General features: G+C 41.5%; 2 protein-coding genes across 2 annotated transcripts in view; one reads left to right on the top strand and one right to left on the bottom strand.

Moving 5' to 3' along the window:
* LOC141758834 (uncharacterized) overlaps positions 1-20,751 on the top strand; it is a 91,506-nt gene that overhangs the window by 37,396 nt on the left and 33,359 nt on the right. The gene's annotated exons all lie outside the window — the stretch shown is intronic.
* On the bottom strand, positions 9,916-18,606 carry LOC141758836 (chymotrypsin-like protease CTRL-1). Its single transcript, XM_074620581.1, has 6 exons — positions 17,958-18,606; positions 16,769-16,783; positions 16,452-16,626; positions 12,074-12,342; positions 11,529-11,674; positions 9,916-11,233 (listed from the first exon to the last, which is right to left on the bottom strand). The coding sequence occupies exons 1-6, from the start codon at positions 18,010-18,012 to the stop codon at positions 10,880-10,882; spliced, it is 1,014 nt and encodes a 337-aa protein (XP_074476682.1). The 5' UTR covers positions 18,013-18,606; the 3' UTR covers positions 9,916-10,879.

Below are 20,751 nucleotides of genomic sequence, written 5' to 3' on the forward strand. Positions count from 1 at the left end.
TTTTCAGGATAAGACAAAGCAGAGTGGAGGACTTTTTCCACAAAAAGAACACTGCATTTATTCCTTTTACATGAATTTACAATACAAGCTCTTGTTTTAATTTTATTTTGGAGAAATTGTATGTTGGACTGAAAACAGATTACCAGTAAAGACTAGTATATTTTTTGTTGTGAAATAATGCCATAATAATATTCTTGTTTTATGTATATGTTCATAAGAGACGATATTTGAATAAAGTATTGAAATAATGAGTCAAGTTTTTGATATTTATTTATAAAAAAAAAATTCGAATAATTGATGAATTAGTCGTTAGATTAATCGACTAATCGAAAAAATAATCGTTAGATTAATCGTTAAAAAAATAATCGTTAGGTGCAGCCCTAGTGTACTGTTTTCCTTCACCGTAGATCTCCCGTTTGAGAAGGGCCCACAAGTTCTCTATAGGGTTTAGGTCATCTTTAAGGCCTTTACTGGCTAGCCACGCAGTGGAGTACTTCGATGCATGCGATGGAGCATTCCATCCATCCATCTTCAACCGCTTATCCGGGATCGGGTCGCAGGGGCAACAGCTCCAGCAGGGGACCCCAAACTTCCCTTTCCCGGGCCACATTAACCAGCTCTGACTGGGGGATCCCGAGGCGTTCCCAGGCCAGAGTAGAGATATAATCTCTCCACCTAGTCCTGGGTCTTCCCCGTGGTCTCCTCCCAGCTGGTCGTGCCTGGAACACCTCCCAAGGGAGGCGCCCAGGAGGCATCCGTGCTAGATGCCCGAACCACCTCAACTGGCTCCTTTCGACGCAAAGGAGCAAGGACTCTACTCCGAGTCCCTCACGGATGACTGAGCTTCTTACCCTATCTCTAAGGGAGACGCCAGCCACCCTCCTGAGGAAACCCATTTCGGCCGCTTGCACCCGCGACCTCGTTCTTTCGGTCATGACCCAACCCTCATGACCATAGGTGAGAGTAGGAACGAAGATTGAACGGTAGATCGAGAGCTTTGCCTTCCGGCTCAGCTCTCTTTTCGTCACAACGGTGCGGTAAAGCGAATGCAATACCGCCCCTGCTGCTCCGATTCTCCGACCAATCTCACGTTCCATCGTCCCCTCACTCGCGAACAAGACCCCGAGATACTTAAACTCCTTCACTTGGGGTAAGGACTCATTCCCTACCCGGAGTAGGCAAACCACCGGTTTCCTGCTGAGAACCATGGCCTCAGATTTAGAGGTGCTGATTCTCATCCCGACTGCGTCACACTCGGCTGCGAACCGATCCAGTGAGTGCTGGAGGTCGCAGACCGATGATGCCAACAGGACCACATCATCTGCAAAAAGCAGCGATGAGATCCTCAGCACACCGATCTGCAAACCCTCCTCCACCCGACTACGCCTCGATATCCTGTCCATGAATATCACGAACAGGATTGGTGACAAAGCGCAGCCCTGGCGGAGGCCAACCCCCACCGGAAACGAGTCCGACTTATTGCCGAGGATCCGAACACAGCTCTCGCTTTGGGCGTACAGGGATTGGATGGCCCTGAGAAGTGCCCCCCTCACCCCATACTCCCGCAGCACCCCCCACAGTATCTCCCGGGGGACCCGGTCATATGCCTTCTCCAAGTCCACAAAACACATGTAGACTGGATGGGCATACTCCCAGGCCCCCTCCAGGATCCTTGCGAGAGTGAAAAGCTGGTCCGCTGTTCCACGGCCAGGACGGAATCCGCATTGTTCCTCTTCGATCTGAGGTTCGACTATCGGCCGAACCCTCCTTTCCAGCACCTTGGAGTAGACTTTACCAGGGAGGCTGAGCAGTGTGATACCCCTGTAATTGGCACACACTCTCTGGTCCCCCTTTTTGAAAAGGGGAACCACCACCCCGGTCTGCCACTCCTTAGGCACTGTCACCGACTTCCACGCGGTGTTGAAGAGACGTGTCAGCGATGGAGCATTGTCCTGCATAAAAATCATGGTCTTCTTGAAAGATGCAGACTTTTTCCTGTACCACTGCTTGAAGAAAGTGGCTTATAAAAACTGGCAGTAGGTTTGGGAGTTGATTTTGAGTCCATCTTCAACCCGAAAAGGTCCAACTAGCTCATCTTTAATAATACCAGCCCATACCAGTACCCCACCTCCACCTTGCTGGCGTCTGAGTCGAAGTGGAGATCTGTGCCCGTTACTGATCCAGCCACAGGCCCATCCATCTGGTCCTTCAAGAGTCACTCTCATCTCATCAGTCCATACAACCTTTGAAAAATCTGTCTTCAAATATTTCTTGGCCCAGTCTTTACGTTTCAACTTATGTGTCTTGTTCAGTAGTGGTCGGGTTTCAGCCTTCCTTACCTTGGCCATATCTCTGAGCACTGAACACCTTGTACTTCTGGGCACTCCAGGTAGGTTGCAGTTCTGAAATATGACAGCACTGGAGGATAATGGGTTCCTGGTAGCTTCACGTTTGACCCTGTTGACTATTTGCAACAAAACGTTTGATGGTTCTGTGATCACGTCCCAATATCTTAGCAATTTCAAGAGTGCTGCATCCCTCTGAAAGACTTTTTACAATTTTTGACTTTTCAGAGTCAGTTAAATCTCTTTTTTGGCCCATTTTGCCTGAGGAAAAGAAGCTGCCTAATAATTCTGCACACCTTGATATAGGGTGTTGATCTCCTTAGGCCACACCCTCCCTCATTACACAAATACACATCACCTGATATGCTTAAATCCAATAAGCATTCAAGTTTATACAGCTTGGAGTTGGAAAATATGCATAAAAATGATGATAGGGTCAAAATACTCACTCATTTTGTACTGTTGCATACAAACTTGCTACCTAGATCCAACCTGTTTTTCTTAATTTTTGGGGTTTCTAGCCGTGGTCCGATAAGCCTACATTTGACAAAGGAAATGGAGCCAAACCTGAATGACTGACTGAATCACATGTTTTTTTTTGGCTGGACCCAGGGCTCTAGACTACAATTAAAACACATTACAGTGTTCCCTTGTACCGTAACCACGGGTACGGGAACAGTTCTGTGTTTACGTTTTCTGGGTAGCGTGTCAGCGGTTCAATGTATCATTACATAGTGCTGTTGTTGTGCATGTGCTATTGTTTGTTTGTTTAAGTTACGTTATTTTGTTGCTTCGTATTGTGTCACCGTGCATTCACACCAAGCGCGAAACAAATTTCAACCATGGAAGAAATAGTCACTGTTGCTGCTTTGTACATGTTGTGGAAGTCCCAGATATGTCAGAAAACCAAACACGGTCGTGCTTGGGTTCATAACGTCAACCGGCAGCAACAAGGCACACCGGGTCTTCATTCAGTTAGCGTTCAGTAGCGTTAAACTACTTCATAGTTTATTTGATGATTGTATTAATAATCTGAATCTTTAAAGTAACTAGTAACTGGCTGCCCACATCTTTAACGACTACATTTAGCATGTGGCAGGAAGTACTGAAGGTTGATGGCCTTCTTTGGTTTTCTCCAGATTAAACCACATGTAGAAAAAAGACAGTAACTCAACTAAGGACAATTTTATAAAAGTTGTAAACAAAATATCACCATTCACAATCAATCTATTTTTAAAGTAATAGATCAACTTTTTGTTGTAACGTCAATAACGCTTCAATTTAACTGTAAGTTTAAGATTTCACGTTGCTAGGCCTAATATATATTTTAAATTAATTCAGACTTTGATTCTCACAAACTGCCGTTTTGGTCACATTAGGTTGTCACGGGTTACCATGGTTACACGTCTCCAACCGGCAAGGAGGCTCTCAGGAAGTGATGACGTAAATTAGTGCTCAGTGCAGTTTTTACCAAGTTGTTGGTGTCCGATTTATTATTCTAATAATAAAGAACAATGCAGTAAATTTATATCTATGTATTTATTTGTTAGGACAGCAATGTTTAGGTCAATCCTGATGTTGCATATAAAAAAATTAGGTGAGGGATACAGTTTATAGTATCGGATCAGTACTTGGCTGATACCCAAAGCCCAGGTATCTCCATCAGTATCAGGACTGAAAATGTCCGATCGGTGCTTTCCGGAAAGAGCAATGGAATGTATGCCTGCTGCCCCACCCTGGCTGTTAGCGTGACCTAGTTTAGTTTTAACTGTCAACAATATTTGTTTGTTTAGTCAGAGCTTGAAATGGAGTCAGCAATTCACATTTTGGTTGAATTAAAGTGCAAAATGTTAAAGTGCTTGTGTATTTTTTGCCCACTGCTCCATTGCAATGAGATTTAGCATTAGAGTTCTGCAGCTTGATGGAGGCTGGAACAAACGATAGCTTCAAGCTGTAAGCTTACAGTGATGAAGACCACAACGTGTCACTTTAGCAAATCAAACAATCTCATATTTCTTTTAGAGAGACTAATAGAAACAACCTTTTTTTGGGGTGACCATTACATTCGGTTTCGAAACAATGTAAATTGATGTTAGGTCATACCAATGGAATCCTTTAATTGAGGTTACAGTAAGTTGTAGGGGTGTAACGATACGTTTTTACAACAATGCGTATCACTTTCCATGGTTCCGATATGATTCAAGGGCGATATTTGGCTCAGCTTAAGATACTGGACAGTGCAGGTCAGGATTTCTCAAAGATTTTCTGGTAAGGTAATCAGGGATAAATTAACTATGGATATAAACAAGTAAACACAGCAAATAATGGCAAACACCTTTTTTTTGAAAATAATAAAAAGTGCAACTTCAGGCCCCGCTGCTTCAGTTCTCAAGATACAAGGCAGTGCAATATTTAACAAAAAATTAAAATAAAGTTCAAGTTAAATGAGCAGTGGTTTAACCTGCTGCTTCTCTTCTCATTTTCAATATAAACGGTAGAGCAATAATACAGTGATCAACCGCTTATAGTGATCAAACAGGACACTAATCATTCCTATACAAACGCTGTTTAAATAATTTGCTTACAGTAATCAAGTAGTCCGCTTACAGTGTTCATCTGGGTTTTTTTTCATACATGAAAACATACGGAAAAACATTTTTAAACAGTTAGACTAAAGTTAGTTGAATTTCTGTTTTGTTTTTTACTTGACTCCCTTGATAATTCGCCTCGCGGACCGTCTGCTCTCTGGCTGTACACGTGAGGCCGATGCTGCGTTCACATTGATATCATAACGGGAAAAAAGCTAATTTTCTCTGAATGCACCTGTGGTTGAAGCCGCCCTCGTCAAGTGGATTGAAAACACCTCGTCACATAATGCCCCCAAAGTGAAACTCTGCCGATCAGCTCCACTGCGCCGGCAGCTCATGCAGACCGGTGTCCATCTCCCTCTATGCCGATACCGGGTGAGAGAGCAAAGGGGTGACGTTCATCTGCATGCACGCTCGCGCTGCAGAGACCATGGCAGAGACTGGCAAGCTGGCGCATGTCGTTGACGCTAAACACAAGGAGAGTGAACCGGAGTAACGTTTAACATTTCTCTACTAATAAAAGTGCTAAAAAATACATCCATATCTGTCATGCCTAAATACAAGGTGCAAATTCTTAGTATCGATACATTACATTATCTACCTTGCAAATCAATTTTAGATCGATATACGTCCCCCGTGAAGGACAACTTGCCGAGTATATCTATGTAGTTGGATCGTAGGAATATAAACCGATACATTGATGTAGTAAATGAATCGTTACACCCCTAGTCAGTTGTTATAGGTATGTTCAAACCAAAATAATGAATTCTTGCTGAGGTGAAACCAGACGGAAGATGCAGGTGAAACAGAATTCCCCAGTAAGAATGCTGATTAGACTTATTATCTGTTAACAACACTTGTTTGTTTAGTAATTGCTTAGATGCAAGATGCTGAACATTTTACCACACCTTCATTTTTAGGTCTTAGTCAGGATATAAGAATGCTGTCTGACTGAGTTTACACCCATCTTATCTGAAAACCAGGTCACTGGGTTTTGCTGCTGTTTTGTGGTGGCACATTATGATCTCTGCCATCCGCACATGTCCTTCTTAAAAAGTCATATTTTTGCAAAAGTGTGAATTAATAGGCTGCTTCAGTCTCAATCCCACTGAACTACTGTTGAGCTTGTGATCAGGCGGATGCAAAGGTACAGTAGATTATGTGAAGTTACAGCCATGCATGTATTAAGAGAACTCCGTTTTTTTAAACTATAAAGCAAGACCATAAGAGATGGATGACAATACCTTTATCATTGTGGGGGAGAGCAGAAGTAATTGAAATGCACATACTTTCTGCAATTCCTCTCAAGTTTCCACAGCAGTGGTTCAAGGAAATAAAATTGGAGGTGGTTAGAAAAAAACAACTCATAGCAGATTATAACAAATTATTATAGCAAATTATAACTATATGTCTTTAGCCTCCCTCTGGTGTTACCTAAATTGTTGGAGGCAGTCAATAGTAAAGGAACGGTTTCTAAAATGTATAAATTACCACTTTTAACTGTTGTACAACTATTAAGTCACAGGGGGAGAAAGATCTAGAGGTATCTCTTACCACAGATCAATGGGAAAATATGTTTGCGACATTCAAATGATCAAATTGTGTGAGGTACAAAGTTAAGTTGTGTTGGATTAATGTTGGCACGGCTGTGATGTGACAGGTACACTAAGCCTGCATTCCCACCAGATCAGGCATTGCGGCGATTCGCTGCAGGGTTGTACGGCGGTCTGGGAGAGTCACTTTAATGGCCCATTGACTGCGACCTACAAGTGTGTTTTATGGCCAGTAAGGTAGAGAGATTGTCTGAACAATTGATAGGACTTGCATGTCTCTTGATGCAGAGGACAATACTCTGGTCCTTGGACTTCAATTAGGTCATTCTCAAACACACTGCATACTATCTAGACCAGGGGTCTGCAACCTGCAGCTCCGGAGCCACTTGTGGCTCTTTAGCTCCTCTCCAGTGGCTCCCTGTGGATTTTTTTTTAAAAATGAGTGGAAATGAATAACTGCTTTTGTGTGTATATTTTCATTTTTATTTATCATTCTTGTAAGTCTATGGTACGACGGAGTATTAGGGCCACATTGAGGAAAGAAACAACAACTGAGATTTTGAGAATAAAGTCATAATATTACGAGAATAAAGTCAGAAGTTTACGAGAAAAAAAAGTCATATGAGAATAAAGTCATAATATTATAAAGTAGTAATTTTACGTGTAATTTTCTTTTTTTCTCGTAAAGTTATGACTTTATTCTTGTTATATTACGACTTTTTTTTCTCGTAACGTTATGACTTTATTCTCCTTATATTATGACTTTTTTCTCATAGTTATTACTTTATTCTCTTAACATTACGACTTTTTTCTTGTTATATTATGACTTTTTTTCTCGTAACATTACGACTTTATTCTCGTTATATTGCGACTTTTTTTTCTCATAATATAATGACTTTATTCTTGAAATATCGGATGTTTTTTCCATCTATGTGGCTCTAATACTCCGTCGTACATTTGCACTTGGTCCCTCACTGCATTAGACTTATATACTATATCCTTAGACTATAAACTGTGTTACCTTCATCACAATGCTCAAATGTTTTGCGACTCCAGACAGATTTTTTTTTCTTTTCTTTTTTGCCTAAAATGGCTCTTTTGATAGTAAAGGTTGCTGACCCCTGATCTAGACACACATTCTTGTAAGGTCTGACTGACCATGACCAAATCAAAGGAAGCAGCTCAATGAAACAGAGGATGCTGCTTTTGGCTGAACCTCCAAAAACAACAAAGACTTTTGCCACCAGCAGATGGTGCTTCTTCTCCATCAGGAGATATTTACCTTTCCTGTAAAACCGCTGACTTCATTCCCTGGTTTCTATATACCCAGATAAAAACATGATCCCAGTGCTGTAATATATAGAGTTGTTCTTTTCTTTTCCTCCTTACATCCATGTTGCTCTCTAAAATATGTTAAATCATAGCTGAAACAACATGGAAGTGATATTTATGTGTGACTTCTGTCAGTCAGTCAGTCAGTAAGTAAGGGATAATGTACAGCGAGCCGGTCATTGTTGTGGTTTCTTTCACAACAATGACCCACTACCTGTACATTATCCTGCTTATTACACGGCTACTTACTTAAGAAATCAATAATTTGACACAAAACGGTCTGCCAGAGTCCAACATCAGAGCTGCGCCCATAGCAACGGTCTGCTATACATAGCAACAGTCTGCTATAAAGAAATAACAGAGCGCAGAACGCCGTGATTAACCAATCAGAATGGAGTATTCAATAACGCCGTGTAATAATATAAGTTAATGTTTAAGTTATGTTTGTTGTAGTTTTGGCGGGTACCTATGTAACGCCATTGTGTATTTAATTCCAAAATAAATGTAATTGTAAACCATTACAGTTGTTGAGAAAAAATGTCCATAATTAAATTACAGTTACTAATCCAAATGTCGGTGATTACAAACGGGTTAGATCAGAATATTATTTTTTTTGGTAAAAAGCTCATGTAGCCCTGGTGTAAAAGTTAGGGATTCAAACAAATACATTTGGGTGAACATAATTCAGTAAGGCATTGAACTGAAAGACATTTAGTTTAATAAAGAAAGAAACAATGGTTAACATAGAGATTAAGATAAGGTAGGCATAAACAAGGTACGATGTAAATAGGTGAAGTAGTTCAAATAAACAGTTCTAAACAATATTGAAGGCAAACAGTGGGGTAAGCTAAATAAAATAGCTATTTCATCTATTTAGTTTGATTGGTCACTGGTAGGTTTTGGTAGGTATCAGTCAGTGCCACCGGTGGTAATTGGTCATAGTTTCAGGAAGAGGGAGGCCTGAGATGAGGTGAACTCTGGATTTTCAGTTCCAGAAAGACAGCTAACTTAAACTCTGGGTTAGTTACCATGGTTCAATAAACCCTGAATTTCTCTCTGTCTCCTCCCTCTTACAGAGCCAGACACGTTGCTTTATTTCTGCATTCATTCAGTCCATATCAAGTAGTATTGTATTGTAAGTATTGTGGTGCAGCTGCAGAAAGCAGTTTGAAAGTGAGGTTTTTTTTTTTTTTTAAATAGGCTGCGTATAGTATGAACGTGTTTTAACAGTATTTCAATGACGGTTGAGCCAACGTCCAAATAGATGTCTACAATGTAAAACGACTGTATTTTAACCTTTAAATCACGTGTCACATGTCTCTATGTTTAGATATATTTTTTAAATCTTCAACTATATTTTTCATCTTCAGTTGTCGGCCCCTGTGTTTTGCCTCCGTCAGATTAAAAGCTGAACAGATATATTTAAAATGTAATGTAGGCTACAGCCTAATACACAGTCAGATTCCACTACTTTATCATCCATTAGGGAAATGTCAGTCTGGTAAACAATACATTAATGAACAACACTGAATAAAACTTTATTGTGTTATTGACACTATTCCCAGCTCTGACCTTTTTAAAAAATATAAATGTGCAGTTTCCTCATTGGCCGTTGCTCTTTCGAAATGAAAAGGCGGGGGGAACAGTTCTATGTTTACGTTTTCTGGGGAGCGGGTCAGCGGTTCAATGTATCATTACATAGTGCTGTTGTTGTGCACGGAGCTTTTTTTTTTCTTTTAAATGCTGACATTTGTCATGTTTGTCATTTGTCTATGTTTAAACAAGATTTAATGGTAAGATCATAAAATACTGTATGATGCATTGTTACAGATTGAAATATACAACGTCTTAGATTGGTGAGACTTCACACCATAAGGACCAGCCTCTATGCAGGACTTTTACTTGTAATTGGGTATTTTATATCAAAGATCTGAATATTTGTTTCATGCCAAGTCATTAATTACTTATCAGTATTACCAATACCACCAGTGCCGATTCAGACTAAATCCATTTATTTTCTTTAATTTTAGATCTAGATTTTAGATTTAGTTTTATATTTCAACCCATTTGTGACTGATGGAGAAAAACAGAGCATGCGTGAGTAGTTGTTTTAATAAGTGCATTGTGGTTAAACTGATAACATGAATGGCTTTATACCATTATTTATGGAAATGAGAAATCATTTCAAAGAAGATGTATGCGTTAAATGAAGTTTGTGTTACATTAAAATAGGCCAATAAGAAAGAACTATGTGCAATCCAAAAAACATTTAAACTAGGGATGCTCATTTTGAAAAATGTTCTTAACCGATAACCGACCCTCGTTAACCGATTATTAACCGTTAACCGAAAAGATTTGTGCCTCGCATGCAGCGGTGTACCAGCTGCCAGAGCACAACAGATATCCGTTGACAGGAGTCCCCAGTTCACCCGTCCGGGAGCATTAACTTAGCAGCCACGATGCTGCGTGTAGTGTCGCGGACATGCAGCCACTTTCCGTATGTGTGTGTTGGCGGTGAGTGTGAGGTTGTTGGTGACGTTAAAGCTGTGAACGTAGGTGTAGCAGTGTGTGTACAGTTTATTTGTCGGTGAATAAATGCTACGAAACTACAACTCCTACGCTCAAGCGAGCTGGAGCTGTTCTTTTAATACATCCATGGAGAGACCGGAGCCAACTTACTGTATCCTGTAACTCCAGCTCCGCCTGTTAAGGTGGGCTGTTAAGATGGACCAGCTTTTCTCCTTAAAGAGACGAGCCGCTCCTCTGAGCCGCTCAGCTTTTGAATTAATTATTAACATTTTTTTTAACTGATAGCGTTAATCGGTTAAAATGCTTAATGTCGGTTAACTGTTAAACGGTTCATTATTGACATCCCTAATTTAAACCATGAGACAAAACCATGTTCCAAAGCTACAGGGTGGTGACATTTTCACCACACAAACTCTGCTACAATCTTGTGATGTTATACGTATAAGTATAATCTTTGTAGACTGATTTAAAAGACTAATATAACCTAACACAACAGAAGAAGAAATTTAGAAGTTGTTAGCTCAAAACTGTGCTATGGATCTACAGTGTGCTGCAGGAACACCGTCACTAAGCTGACAACAAATGTAAGCTCAGTTGCAACAGTTGATGCTATGGAATTTGTTGTGGTAGTTGTATTTGGAGCTATTGTGGTCCCATTTAACCTGGAACACACAAAGCTGTTGTCTGGATCGGTGCCACTGGAGGTGAATGTCACAAACCTAACATTCGCTCCCGCCACTTGATCCGTGATCCAAGTCTGGAATTCAGACAATCGGGCATAGACCTCAGGGAAACCAGGCAGGGCACAAGGTACTCCAAAACTGGTAATGCCAGCCTGGATCCACCGCGGGCCTTGTTTGCATTGCAAAGGTCCTCCGGAGTCCCCCTGAAAGAGGAGAGACAAACAGTTAATTAATCCTGCTGGTAGCATGCACAGAATAAGACTGGAGTAGCCTTACATAGCCTAAAACATTCTCACTGACAATAACATTTTAATAGCAACAATTTAAAAGCTTACATTATAGTGCTGAAATTGGTAAAGAAGGATGTAAGACGAGAGATAGTATTTCAACTGCATGTGTAAGTATGCAAGAGTTTCTTTTGAGAGTGTCAAGAAAGAAAAACAAATCAAAAACAGCTTCTTCAAATATTACAACAATGGATTGATTTTTTTTTTTCACCTGGCATGCTCCTTTGTTGTCTCGTCCCGCACACACCATTTCATCAGTGAGTATATCTTCATATTCGCGGGAGCTGCAACGACACTGATTTTGTCCAACGACAGGAATCTGAACCTCCTGCAGGGCGTCAAAGGCTACTGATGGCTCTGTGGGAGAGAGAGAGTATGAAATCATAAGGAACACTATTTCTTTTCATTCTTTTGCAGTTTTAAAGAGATTTGTTTTGGTGGTGGTGGCGGCTTTTTTCTCATCAAATAACTTTTGTTGATTGATGATTTTTTTTTTTGTGTGCTCGTTCATGTGACAGTGCACCATGTACCTGAAAATACGATTGAAAAAGAGTGTGGGTAGAGGATTAACTGTCACGAAACGAGACAAAGACTCTACAGCCATGCTAGCAGCTCTGTAAGGCTGTACCAGGCACAGCAGTGCTTTGAGTTAAATGTTAACGTCAGTATGCTAACATGCTCACAATGACTATGCAAACATGTTGATGTTTAGCAGGTACTGTGTTTATTATCTTGAGTTAGCATGCCAATACTCACCATCCCTGCTAAGTCTGCCCCAACCAGTGGTCCAGCAGGGGGTGGAGTTGTGAAACTGGCTGGTGTTACTTGCCAGGCAGACAGGTCTGATGAAGTCAGTGAAAGTGACAGGGGTGCTGAGCTTCATTAGGGCAATGTCGTTGTTAAACAAGGTGTTGTTGTAGTCAGGATGGCGGATGATCTGGGACACGGTGCGATTCACCTCATTATCATTAGGGCCAGACTGAGTCTCTCTGCCCAAGTACAGAAGCCAATTACGAGTAGAGTTCCTGGATAAAAGAATAAATCGATAAAATACTCATTATAAAGACTAACTAACAGGTTGCATCAAGTTTTGTCTGTTGGTGTATCAGTAAATTTTACTTCATCAATTAAGTAAAGGCAGAGGTACCAGCAAGGTTAATAGGATGGTAGTGAGACCAGCTATGTTGTATGATTTGGAGGCAGTGGTGCTGACCAAAAGACAGGAGGCGGAGCTGGAGGTGGCAGAGTTGAAGATGCTAAGATGATCGTTGGGAGTGACGAGAATGGATAGGATTACACACTTGACAGCCTGTGGGTAAAAGCTGTTTCGTAGTCTGTTGGTGTGTGTTTTAATTGTCCTGTATCTCCTTCCGGAGATACCGTTCCATGTCCAGGGTGGGTGGGGTCTTTGGAGATACAGCTGTCTTTCTTACAGAGCCGACCAGTGTATAGGTCACTGAGGGGGGGTAATGTGGTCCCAATCACTTTTTCCGCCATCCTCACCAGCCGTTGCAGGTCCCTCCTGTTCTCCACTGTGCAGCTAGCAAACCACACAGTGCAGCAGTAGGTCAGGAGGCTCTCAATGGTTGCCCTATAGAAGTTGATCAGCAGGTGTTGAGGAAGGTGAGCCTGTTTCAGCTTCCGGAGGAAGTAGAGTCTCTGCTGGGCCTTCCCCACCTGATGAGAGATGTTTTTGGACCAGGTGAGGTCTGACGAAATGTGGACTCCGAGGTACGTGAAGCAGTCCACCCTCTCCACCTCCTCTCCATGTACGCAGAGGGCAGAGTGCTCCACCCGTCTTGCTCTCCTGAAGTCTATTATCATTTCTTTTGTTTTTGTTGTGTTTAAATCCAGGTTGTTATGGGAACACCATTGTGTCAGATGTTGGATCTCCTCCCTGTAGGCTGTCTCGTTAAGAAGAATTAAGTAAAGGCAGACAAATGTTAGAAAAGCAAGAGTCTGACCCATACCATTCTGACTGTATACTCCCATTTCCCAAGAAAGGAAAGAACTAGACTCAACATAAGAAACCCAGAGGACCTGTTTCAGAATGCAGGTTTAACCTCTTAACAATCCGCCGGCAGTATAAATGTGTTATTGCATACTGGGGTCCCTACACAGCCTTGGAATTGCATGAATTGGGTATGACTGGAAAGTTGTCACTCTTGTGGATTCAATGAGCCCACTTGTAGTCAAGTGTGATGTTAGTCCCCATAGTAAACATTTCATTGTAATTTGACAATTCTTTGAAACTTGACTTCACTGTATAAAATTAGATGTTGTGACTTCTAGGATAATGAAACTTTACAACCACAAACTACAGACCTAGGGCATTCAGAGGATGTATGTCTGTCATAGGTATATTCACAATAAGGGGGTTTCTGAGCAGTTTCCAAAACAGAAGTGCTCACCATCCACTCACCAAAAAATGCAATTCTGTGTCAAAAGCTTTTCTTTCCACATCACAGCTTGACCTTTTTCTATGGTGTTTCTCAAGGTCTTGGTGTCTTAATGTGGTATTTTGAAGGTATTTTTTTGATATTGTTTTTATCAATTCAGAAGGTTAAAGGGAAATTTGTCAAGTATTTAATACTGTTATCAACATGGTAGTGGACAAATATGCTTACTTTATATAAATGTATGTATATGAGTAGAGAGATAGTGATTTCGGATTGAGAGGACGCTGGGGTGTATGTCGCCGCTTCTCATTCCCATAGCAAAACTTTGCTTTTGTGTAAATCTGTGCCCATATTCACTGCATGTAGGAATAAGTTATCATTATAAGTTGTCTCTACACTTCACTCTCTGGTGTTGCTAACTGTTCGAAGATTGTGCACATTTGGCTCTGTGTGCTCACCTTCTCCACTGGTCTGCTTCTCACGTCTGGACATCTCCATGCCACGACTCCAGGACTACCCACATTCTGTTCTGGCTACACTGTTTGCTGCTGCTGCGGTCCGAGGCTGGGAGCCACCTCCACGGATTGCGGCTCCAGTAATTAGCCGGCGTTCCACTGTTGCAGACATGGTGTTCTTCAAATACTCAACAACGCAACTCCTGGACCTCTTTTGTCACTTCACTCCAAACTGCATCGCTGACATTAAATCCCTCGGACTTCTACGTCGCCCCCGTTATGTCCATAGAGCGTCCCGGTGCAAGTTTGTTTACTCAGATCATGGTATTCCCTCCGTACTGTCCGACAGGCGCTCCAACACGCAGCTACGACGTCATCACAACAAACCACACGTGTGCACCCTGAACAATCTGAGGCCCCTGGTTTGTGTCATTCCCTCCACACCGCCTGCCCCAGCATTCACAAACAACAGTGCAACATTTATGCTGCAGAATGCTCGCTCACTTAACATAAAGCACTACTCATCCATGATATCATCACTGGCAGGAAAATTGACTTTCTCTGCCTAACTGAGACTTGGCAAAATCAGTAGGATTTCATGGAACTTAATCAAGCCACTCCCCCTGGATATGTCTACATACAGAAGCCTCGCTCCATGGGTCGTGGCGGCAGGCTGGCTGTTATACATCGAGCTGACATCCTGGTTAAAGAACTCCCACTACCCAATGTCACCTCGTTTGAGTATGTCACTTTCTCTCTGGTTGGGTCTACACAGCTCCAGGTTGTCCTCATCTACCGCCCCCCTAAAGCCTCTACTACCTTCACGTCTGAGCTGTCTGAGCTTCTCACCTCTGTCTGCTCCATGTCTCCATCTACACTCCTGCTCGGTGACTTCAATATTCATGTGGACTCCACCAGCTGCTTGTTTGCCACTGAATTCTTGTCACTGTTGGACTGCTTCAACATCACACAGCATGTTAAAGGCCCCACCCACACTAAAGGCCACACGCTGGATCTGGTGTGCTCCGCTGGCACAATTCCCTCCCATCTGCAGTGCCTGGACCTTGCTGTTTCAGACCATCTCGCTGTTCTTCGCACTGTTCCCGTCACCCTGCCCAGGCAGCGCACAAAACGTACCATCTCATACAGGAACATCAAGACAGTGAGTACACCAGCTCTAAACGACCTGATAGCGACCCATCTGGCCTCAGATCCCCACGACACCTCTGCTGATGGGCTGGTTGCCCACTACAACGCCACTGTATACGGCAGCCTTGACTCCCTTGCCCCCCTCAAAACCCGGACTGTCTCCTACACCCGTCCCGCCCCCTGGTTCACCACTGAACTTCGCACCCAAAAGACCACCGGCCGTCAACTGGAGAGGCTCTATAAAAGATCTGTCCCTGTCTCCGGAAATCACCATCTGACTCCGTGGCAGAAACCCTAATCCATGCTTTCGTCACCTCCCGTTTGGACTGCTGCTATGGAGTTCTGTCCGTGATTCCCAGCAAAGCAGTTGTTGTGTTTATTTATGTCTATGTTAAGCGACCTTTGGTTTCTTGAAAGGCGCTATATAAATCCAAGTTATTATTATTATTATTATATATTTATTATTGGAAATCAATTAGCAACAGAAAACAAGGACAAATATTGTCCAGAAATCCTATCATATAAAAAACCCTGCTCAAATCATAACATGGCAAGCCCAACAGGCAACAACAGCTGTCAGTGTGCTGACTTGACTATGACTTGCCCCAAATTGCTTGGGATTATCATAAAGTGGGCATGTCTGTAAAGGGGAGACTCGTGGGTACCCATAGAACCCATTTTCATTCACATATCTGGAGGTCAGAGGTCAAGAGACCCCTTTTGAAAATGGCTATGACCGTTTTTCCTCGCCAAAATTTAGCATAAGTTTGGTGAGTTTTTTAGCGTCCTGCCAAGCTGATTGGGGAATGTAATCTCTTAACATACCTCACACTACAGGAATATCTAGCAAAATAATCTTTAGAACCATCAAATAATCGGGGCTTTGCTGACGATTGTCGGGAGGGATGAGGCCCAAGATCGGCTCGATAATCGTGTAGTGTGTGCCCGGCATTAGGGATGTACCCCCAATAGGTTATACAGCTGTTACTATTCTTCAAAATAATTACCAAAGACAAATTTCATTAAAGATGGTAAAATGAATGGATGCTCCACTGTATCAAAAGCATAATAGAAATCTGAAAAAGAAAAATGCATTAGGCAACAGACGCAGGTGCTCTGAGTTTCTCTTACGTTACGATGCAGTGGGCTGCTGTGAGTACCCACTGGTCACTGATGAGGGTCCCTCCACAGATGTGTACGCTTCTCGGCGGGAAATGGAGGTGCACGCTGACCTGCCAGGGCCATGACCCGGCTGTGGCATTCACACCACCCACTATTCTTGTGTTCAGAGGTGCCATTCCACAATCTGGCAGAGCATAGACAACTGTATGTCAGTAAAGTAAAGTGAGGCTGATTCGTGTGTGACACTTTAAATGTTTTCCATTTGTAGCTGTGTTCATCGTTGTTACAGTGCATCTCTGCAATATATGACATGTGACTGTGCTTACCCTGAGCCTTTGACCCTGTAGGAAAGAGAGATGAGTATTAGTAGTATAGTAGATATGAGAAACTACAGCCATAAGGTGGCACTAGAGCTCCAGCTGCTTCTTCAACTCCTTATGATGTGTGTCATATTTTCTTATACACTGTTTCATTTACTTGGTCAGCCAAATGGCTTTAGACATTTTAAGATTGGCCCAAGACTTTTCCAAAGTACTGCACATCATGACAATGTTTGATTTAACCCGTTGATGCGTATGATCATACAAATGTGATTGTTTTAGCAAACTAATCTAAACACTGAGGTGATGTACTGTAATATTGAAGTCAGATTGAACTGGGGAATGGCTGTTTTGCGCATACACTGCAGCTGGTGATAAATGATGGATTTAACCTGTTTGTGCATTGGGTTATCGTTGCAGCTGGGCGGCTTATTAGGCACTTCAACCACAGTACCTCTGCATGCAAGGCACTAATCTTGTCGGTTAACACCCCGTTGCCACAGTGGTATCAACTACAAGTACATGAGCACAGTATCAAACACGATACTGGTATCGGTGCATCCCTACTGTGGAACTTTATTGGATCTCTGTGATGCAAATAACTATAGAGCAGTTCCAGACTTTATGTTTGATGACATCACAAATTTGAGTTTTAGGACTCTAGTTTTTGGACTTGGGAAATAGTTGTTCATGTTTACTAATATTTTTTGTACTGTTTTAGACCATAGGAATATCATGTTTGAAATTTGATAATGGGCGTAGTTCTGCCGCAGCGTGCCGGGTCCGAGTTTGAGTTGTTTGACCTAACAAATCTAAGCTGGAAGCCCAGACATTGTTTTGTTGCACCTCTGAAAGTAACCACTTCACAACACACCTGTAATGTTTTACAAACATTTCATTATTGATTATTATCACAATTTTAATTGGCATTATTTGATAGCTCTGTACAATACAACAGCCGTGCCATACACCCCGTCTTTATGAAGTTTATATTAAGAGGTGTTTTTAACTGTGTGTAAAAGAAACTGACATTTCAACATAGAAATTTACAATCCAGCACATCTACATCCTTAAAAATGACCATAACGTCAAAGCCTCTCTAACACGGTAAACAAAAACTAAACACAAGCTTTAAAAGAGAGGATGTATTGGTTTGAAATAGATAATAAATTGGTAACTCGGTGTAAAAGCTCACCTTGCCCAGTGAGGATGGCACACATCAGGAGTATCAACAGAGTCCAGGCTGCCATGCTGTGCTGTCACTTAATTTTGCCTTCAGTAAGCGCAGAGAGTCTTTCTTGTAATAAGCTTTTGTCTTTGTCACTCCTCAGCCACCCACATGCAATGTTATATATATGGAGTGACCACTCCTTCCATCAATCCTGTTTTTCTTGATACGTCAGGTGTAGTTTCATTTACTCGGTCACGGAAGCCCACATGTAATGCCTCCAAACATGAATTATTTTGTCTCCAGATATTTCTATCTGGATACCAATGCATTTATTACTGTAGGCCTACTATCAAATTGCAAGCATAGAAAGAATAGAGTTTACAGTATATGTGGCTTTATTTTCTGTCTTGCCTCACTAATAACCAGCCAGTAGTTGAAGTAACCATCCTATATTCTCCTTGATACTGTCATAAAAGTCTTGGCTATCATATGTAGGAGCGATATACGTATGTATTGGAGTAGTTCCCAAGTGAACATTTTGTACTGTTGCATACAAACTTGCTACCTAGATCAAACCTGTTTTTCTTAATTTTTTGGGTTGTTAGCCGTGGTCCGATAAGCCTACATTTGACAAAGGAAATGGAGCCAAACCTGAATGACTGACTGAATCACATGTTTTTTTTTGGCTGGACCCAGGGCTCTAGGGTAACTTTTCCACTGGTAGCACTGGTGCTGCCAACTTTCTCAGTTGGTCACACAAGCACATGATTTTGTCGCACCCTTTTTTTTGGGGTTACAGCATGGTATTAATCAATGACCTTGCATGCTAATAAATAGTTGTCTTTATTTACATACCCCAGTGAAACATTGACAATGCCTCGAAACTTGATATTTGCAAAATATTTTAACTAACAAGTTTAGAGTTGCCTGCAACGGACGGACCACATTGCCTACAATTAAAACACATTACAGTGTTCCCTTGTACCGTAACCACGGGTACTATGTTAGCCATTGTGTTTGATTTAACCCTTTGATGCGTATGATAATACAAATGTGATTGTTTTAGCAAACTAATCTAAACACTGAGGTGATGTACTGTAATATTGAGTCAGATTGAACTGGGGAATGCCTGTTTTGCACATACACTGCAGCTGGTGATAAATGATGGATTTAACCTGTTTGTGCATTGGGTTATTGTTGCAGCTGGGCGGCTTATTAGGCACTTCAACCACAGCACCTCTGCATGCAAGGCACTAATCTTGTCGGTTAACACCCCGTTGCCACAGTGGTATCAACTACAAGTACATGAGCACAGTATCAAACACGATACTGGTATCGGTGCATCCCTACTGTCGAACTTTATTGGATCTCTGTGATGCAAATAACTATTAGTCCATGAGTTGGGCGTGCCACTTTGGAGGGACCATGTCTCATAGTGATTTTTTTAAAGGTTTATATCCCTAGTGTTGGAAAACGCATGATAGCATTGCAGCAATGGTAGCTTTCTATGTGCTATCACTCCTTTTTCATCCCTCCATCATTAAAACTTTTCCATCTTTTTTCACCATTTTACACATAGATCCAGTATAAAAGAGGGAAACCAACACACAATATCATGAAGTCATGTATCGTTGTAAAGCTTAGACTATAATCTATCCTTCAGTCACATTGTCATGATACTGAGGTCAAGAGAATTTGACCTTTGACCTCTAATGCTGCAATGGGGCAAATTCTGAATGCAACTCCAAATGCCCTTATAACTAACTCCATATTTATCGGATGTGCCCATGGATAGTTCCAGCATAAAGAGTACAAAAAGAGCTTTAAATTGATTTATTATATGACTAACAACAATAACAACATTTCTTATCAGAATAAACGTAACTTTGTGCAGTTTGTATCTGATAGAATGTTCAGAACATTGCATTGGATTCTGTTATTGGGGCTGTTTGTAAATGGCTTTCTTAGCAGCAGAAACACAAAATAATACAAAAACTCAAAAAACTGTACTAAGAAATTAATTCTCTATCCATTATTTTATGTTTTCTCACACTTACCTCATTGTCAATATAAACATGTTCCAACTGATGAGGCCCTGACTCAGTGGCAATGGGTTATATTCCAGGTGATATGTGAAAATGATGTTCACTTTTTTATAAAGGCATGAAACTTGGTACACTTGAACAGTTTGGAGCCCTAAACATTTTGGAGACATGGAGCCATCGCACCAAAAATTACCATAACCAAATTATGTATTTTGCATCATAGCTCCTGTGCCAAACATGATAACACAGAAAAGGTGATGTCTATCCCTATGTTGGATGGCCAATGTTTACAATGATACCATTCACAATATCATAAACTGTTCAGGTGAATAGTTAATGGTGAATTCAGTGATGTTGTATGAAGCAAATCACACTATCTGAGAACCTAGGCTAGACTTAACTATTACTACTTAACTAAACTATAATATCATGTCTGTTATGTGCATGTATGTTGTATAGAGTTTTAAAAAGCTTAATCCTTTTGTTCATTAACCCTGACAATACAGTGACTGTAAAGAGGAGAGCAATATTCAATATGGCCATAACAACTTAAAGCTTAAAAAGAATGTCAAACACAAAAGATTAAAGATACATCCTGTAGATGTGCCGGGGTGCATCATCAGTGATGGAACCTGGGGTCATTGGGTATTTCGGGTCTTTCAACATCAGACACTCTCGCCCAGGCGACCCAGCCAGGGTTGATCAGACCCCAGCTTGAGTCCCAGCAGCAGTCGCCCATGGATCTAGCCTCTTGATCCAGAGCCAGTCTGGTG

The sequence above is a fragment of the Sebastes fasciatus genome, chromosome 20 (genome assembly GCF_043250625.1).
Source record: "Sebastes fasciatus isolate fSebFas1 chromosome 20, fSebFas1.pri, whole genome shotgun sequence".
In the NCBI taxonomy this organism is placed as follows: Eukaryota; Metazoa; Chordata; class Actinopteri; order Perciformes; family Sebastidae; genus Sebastes; species Sebastes fasciatus.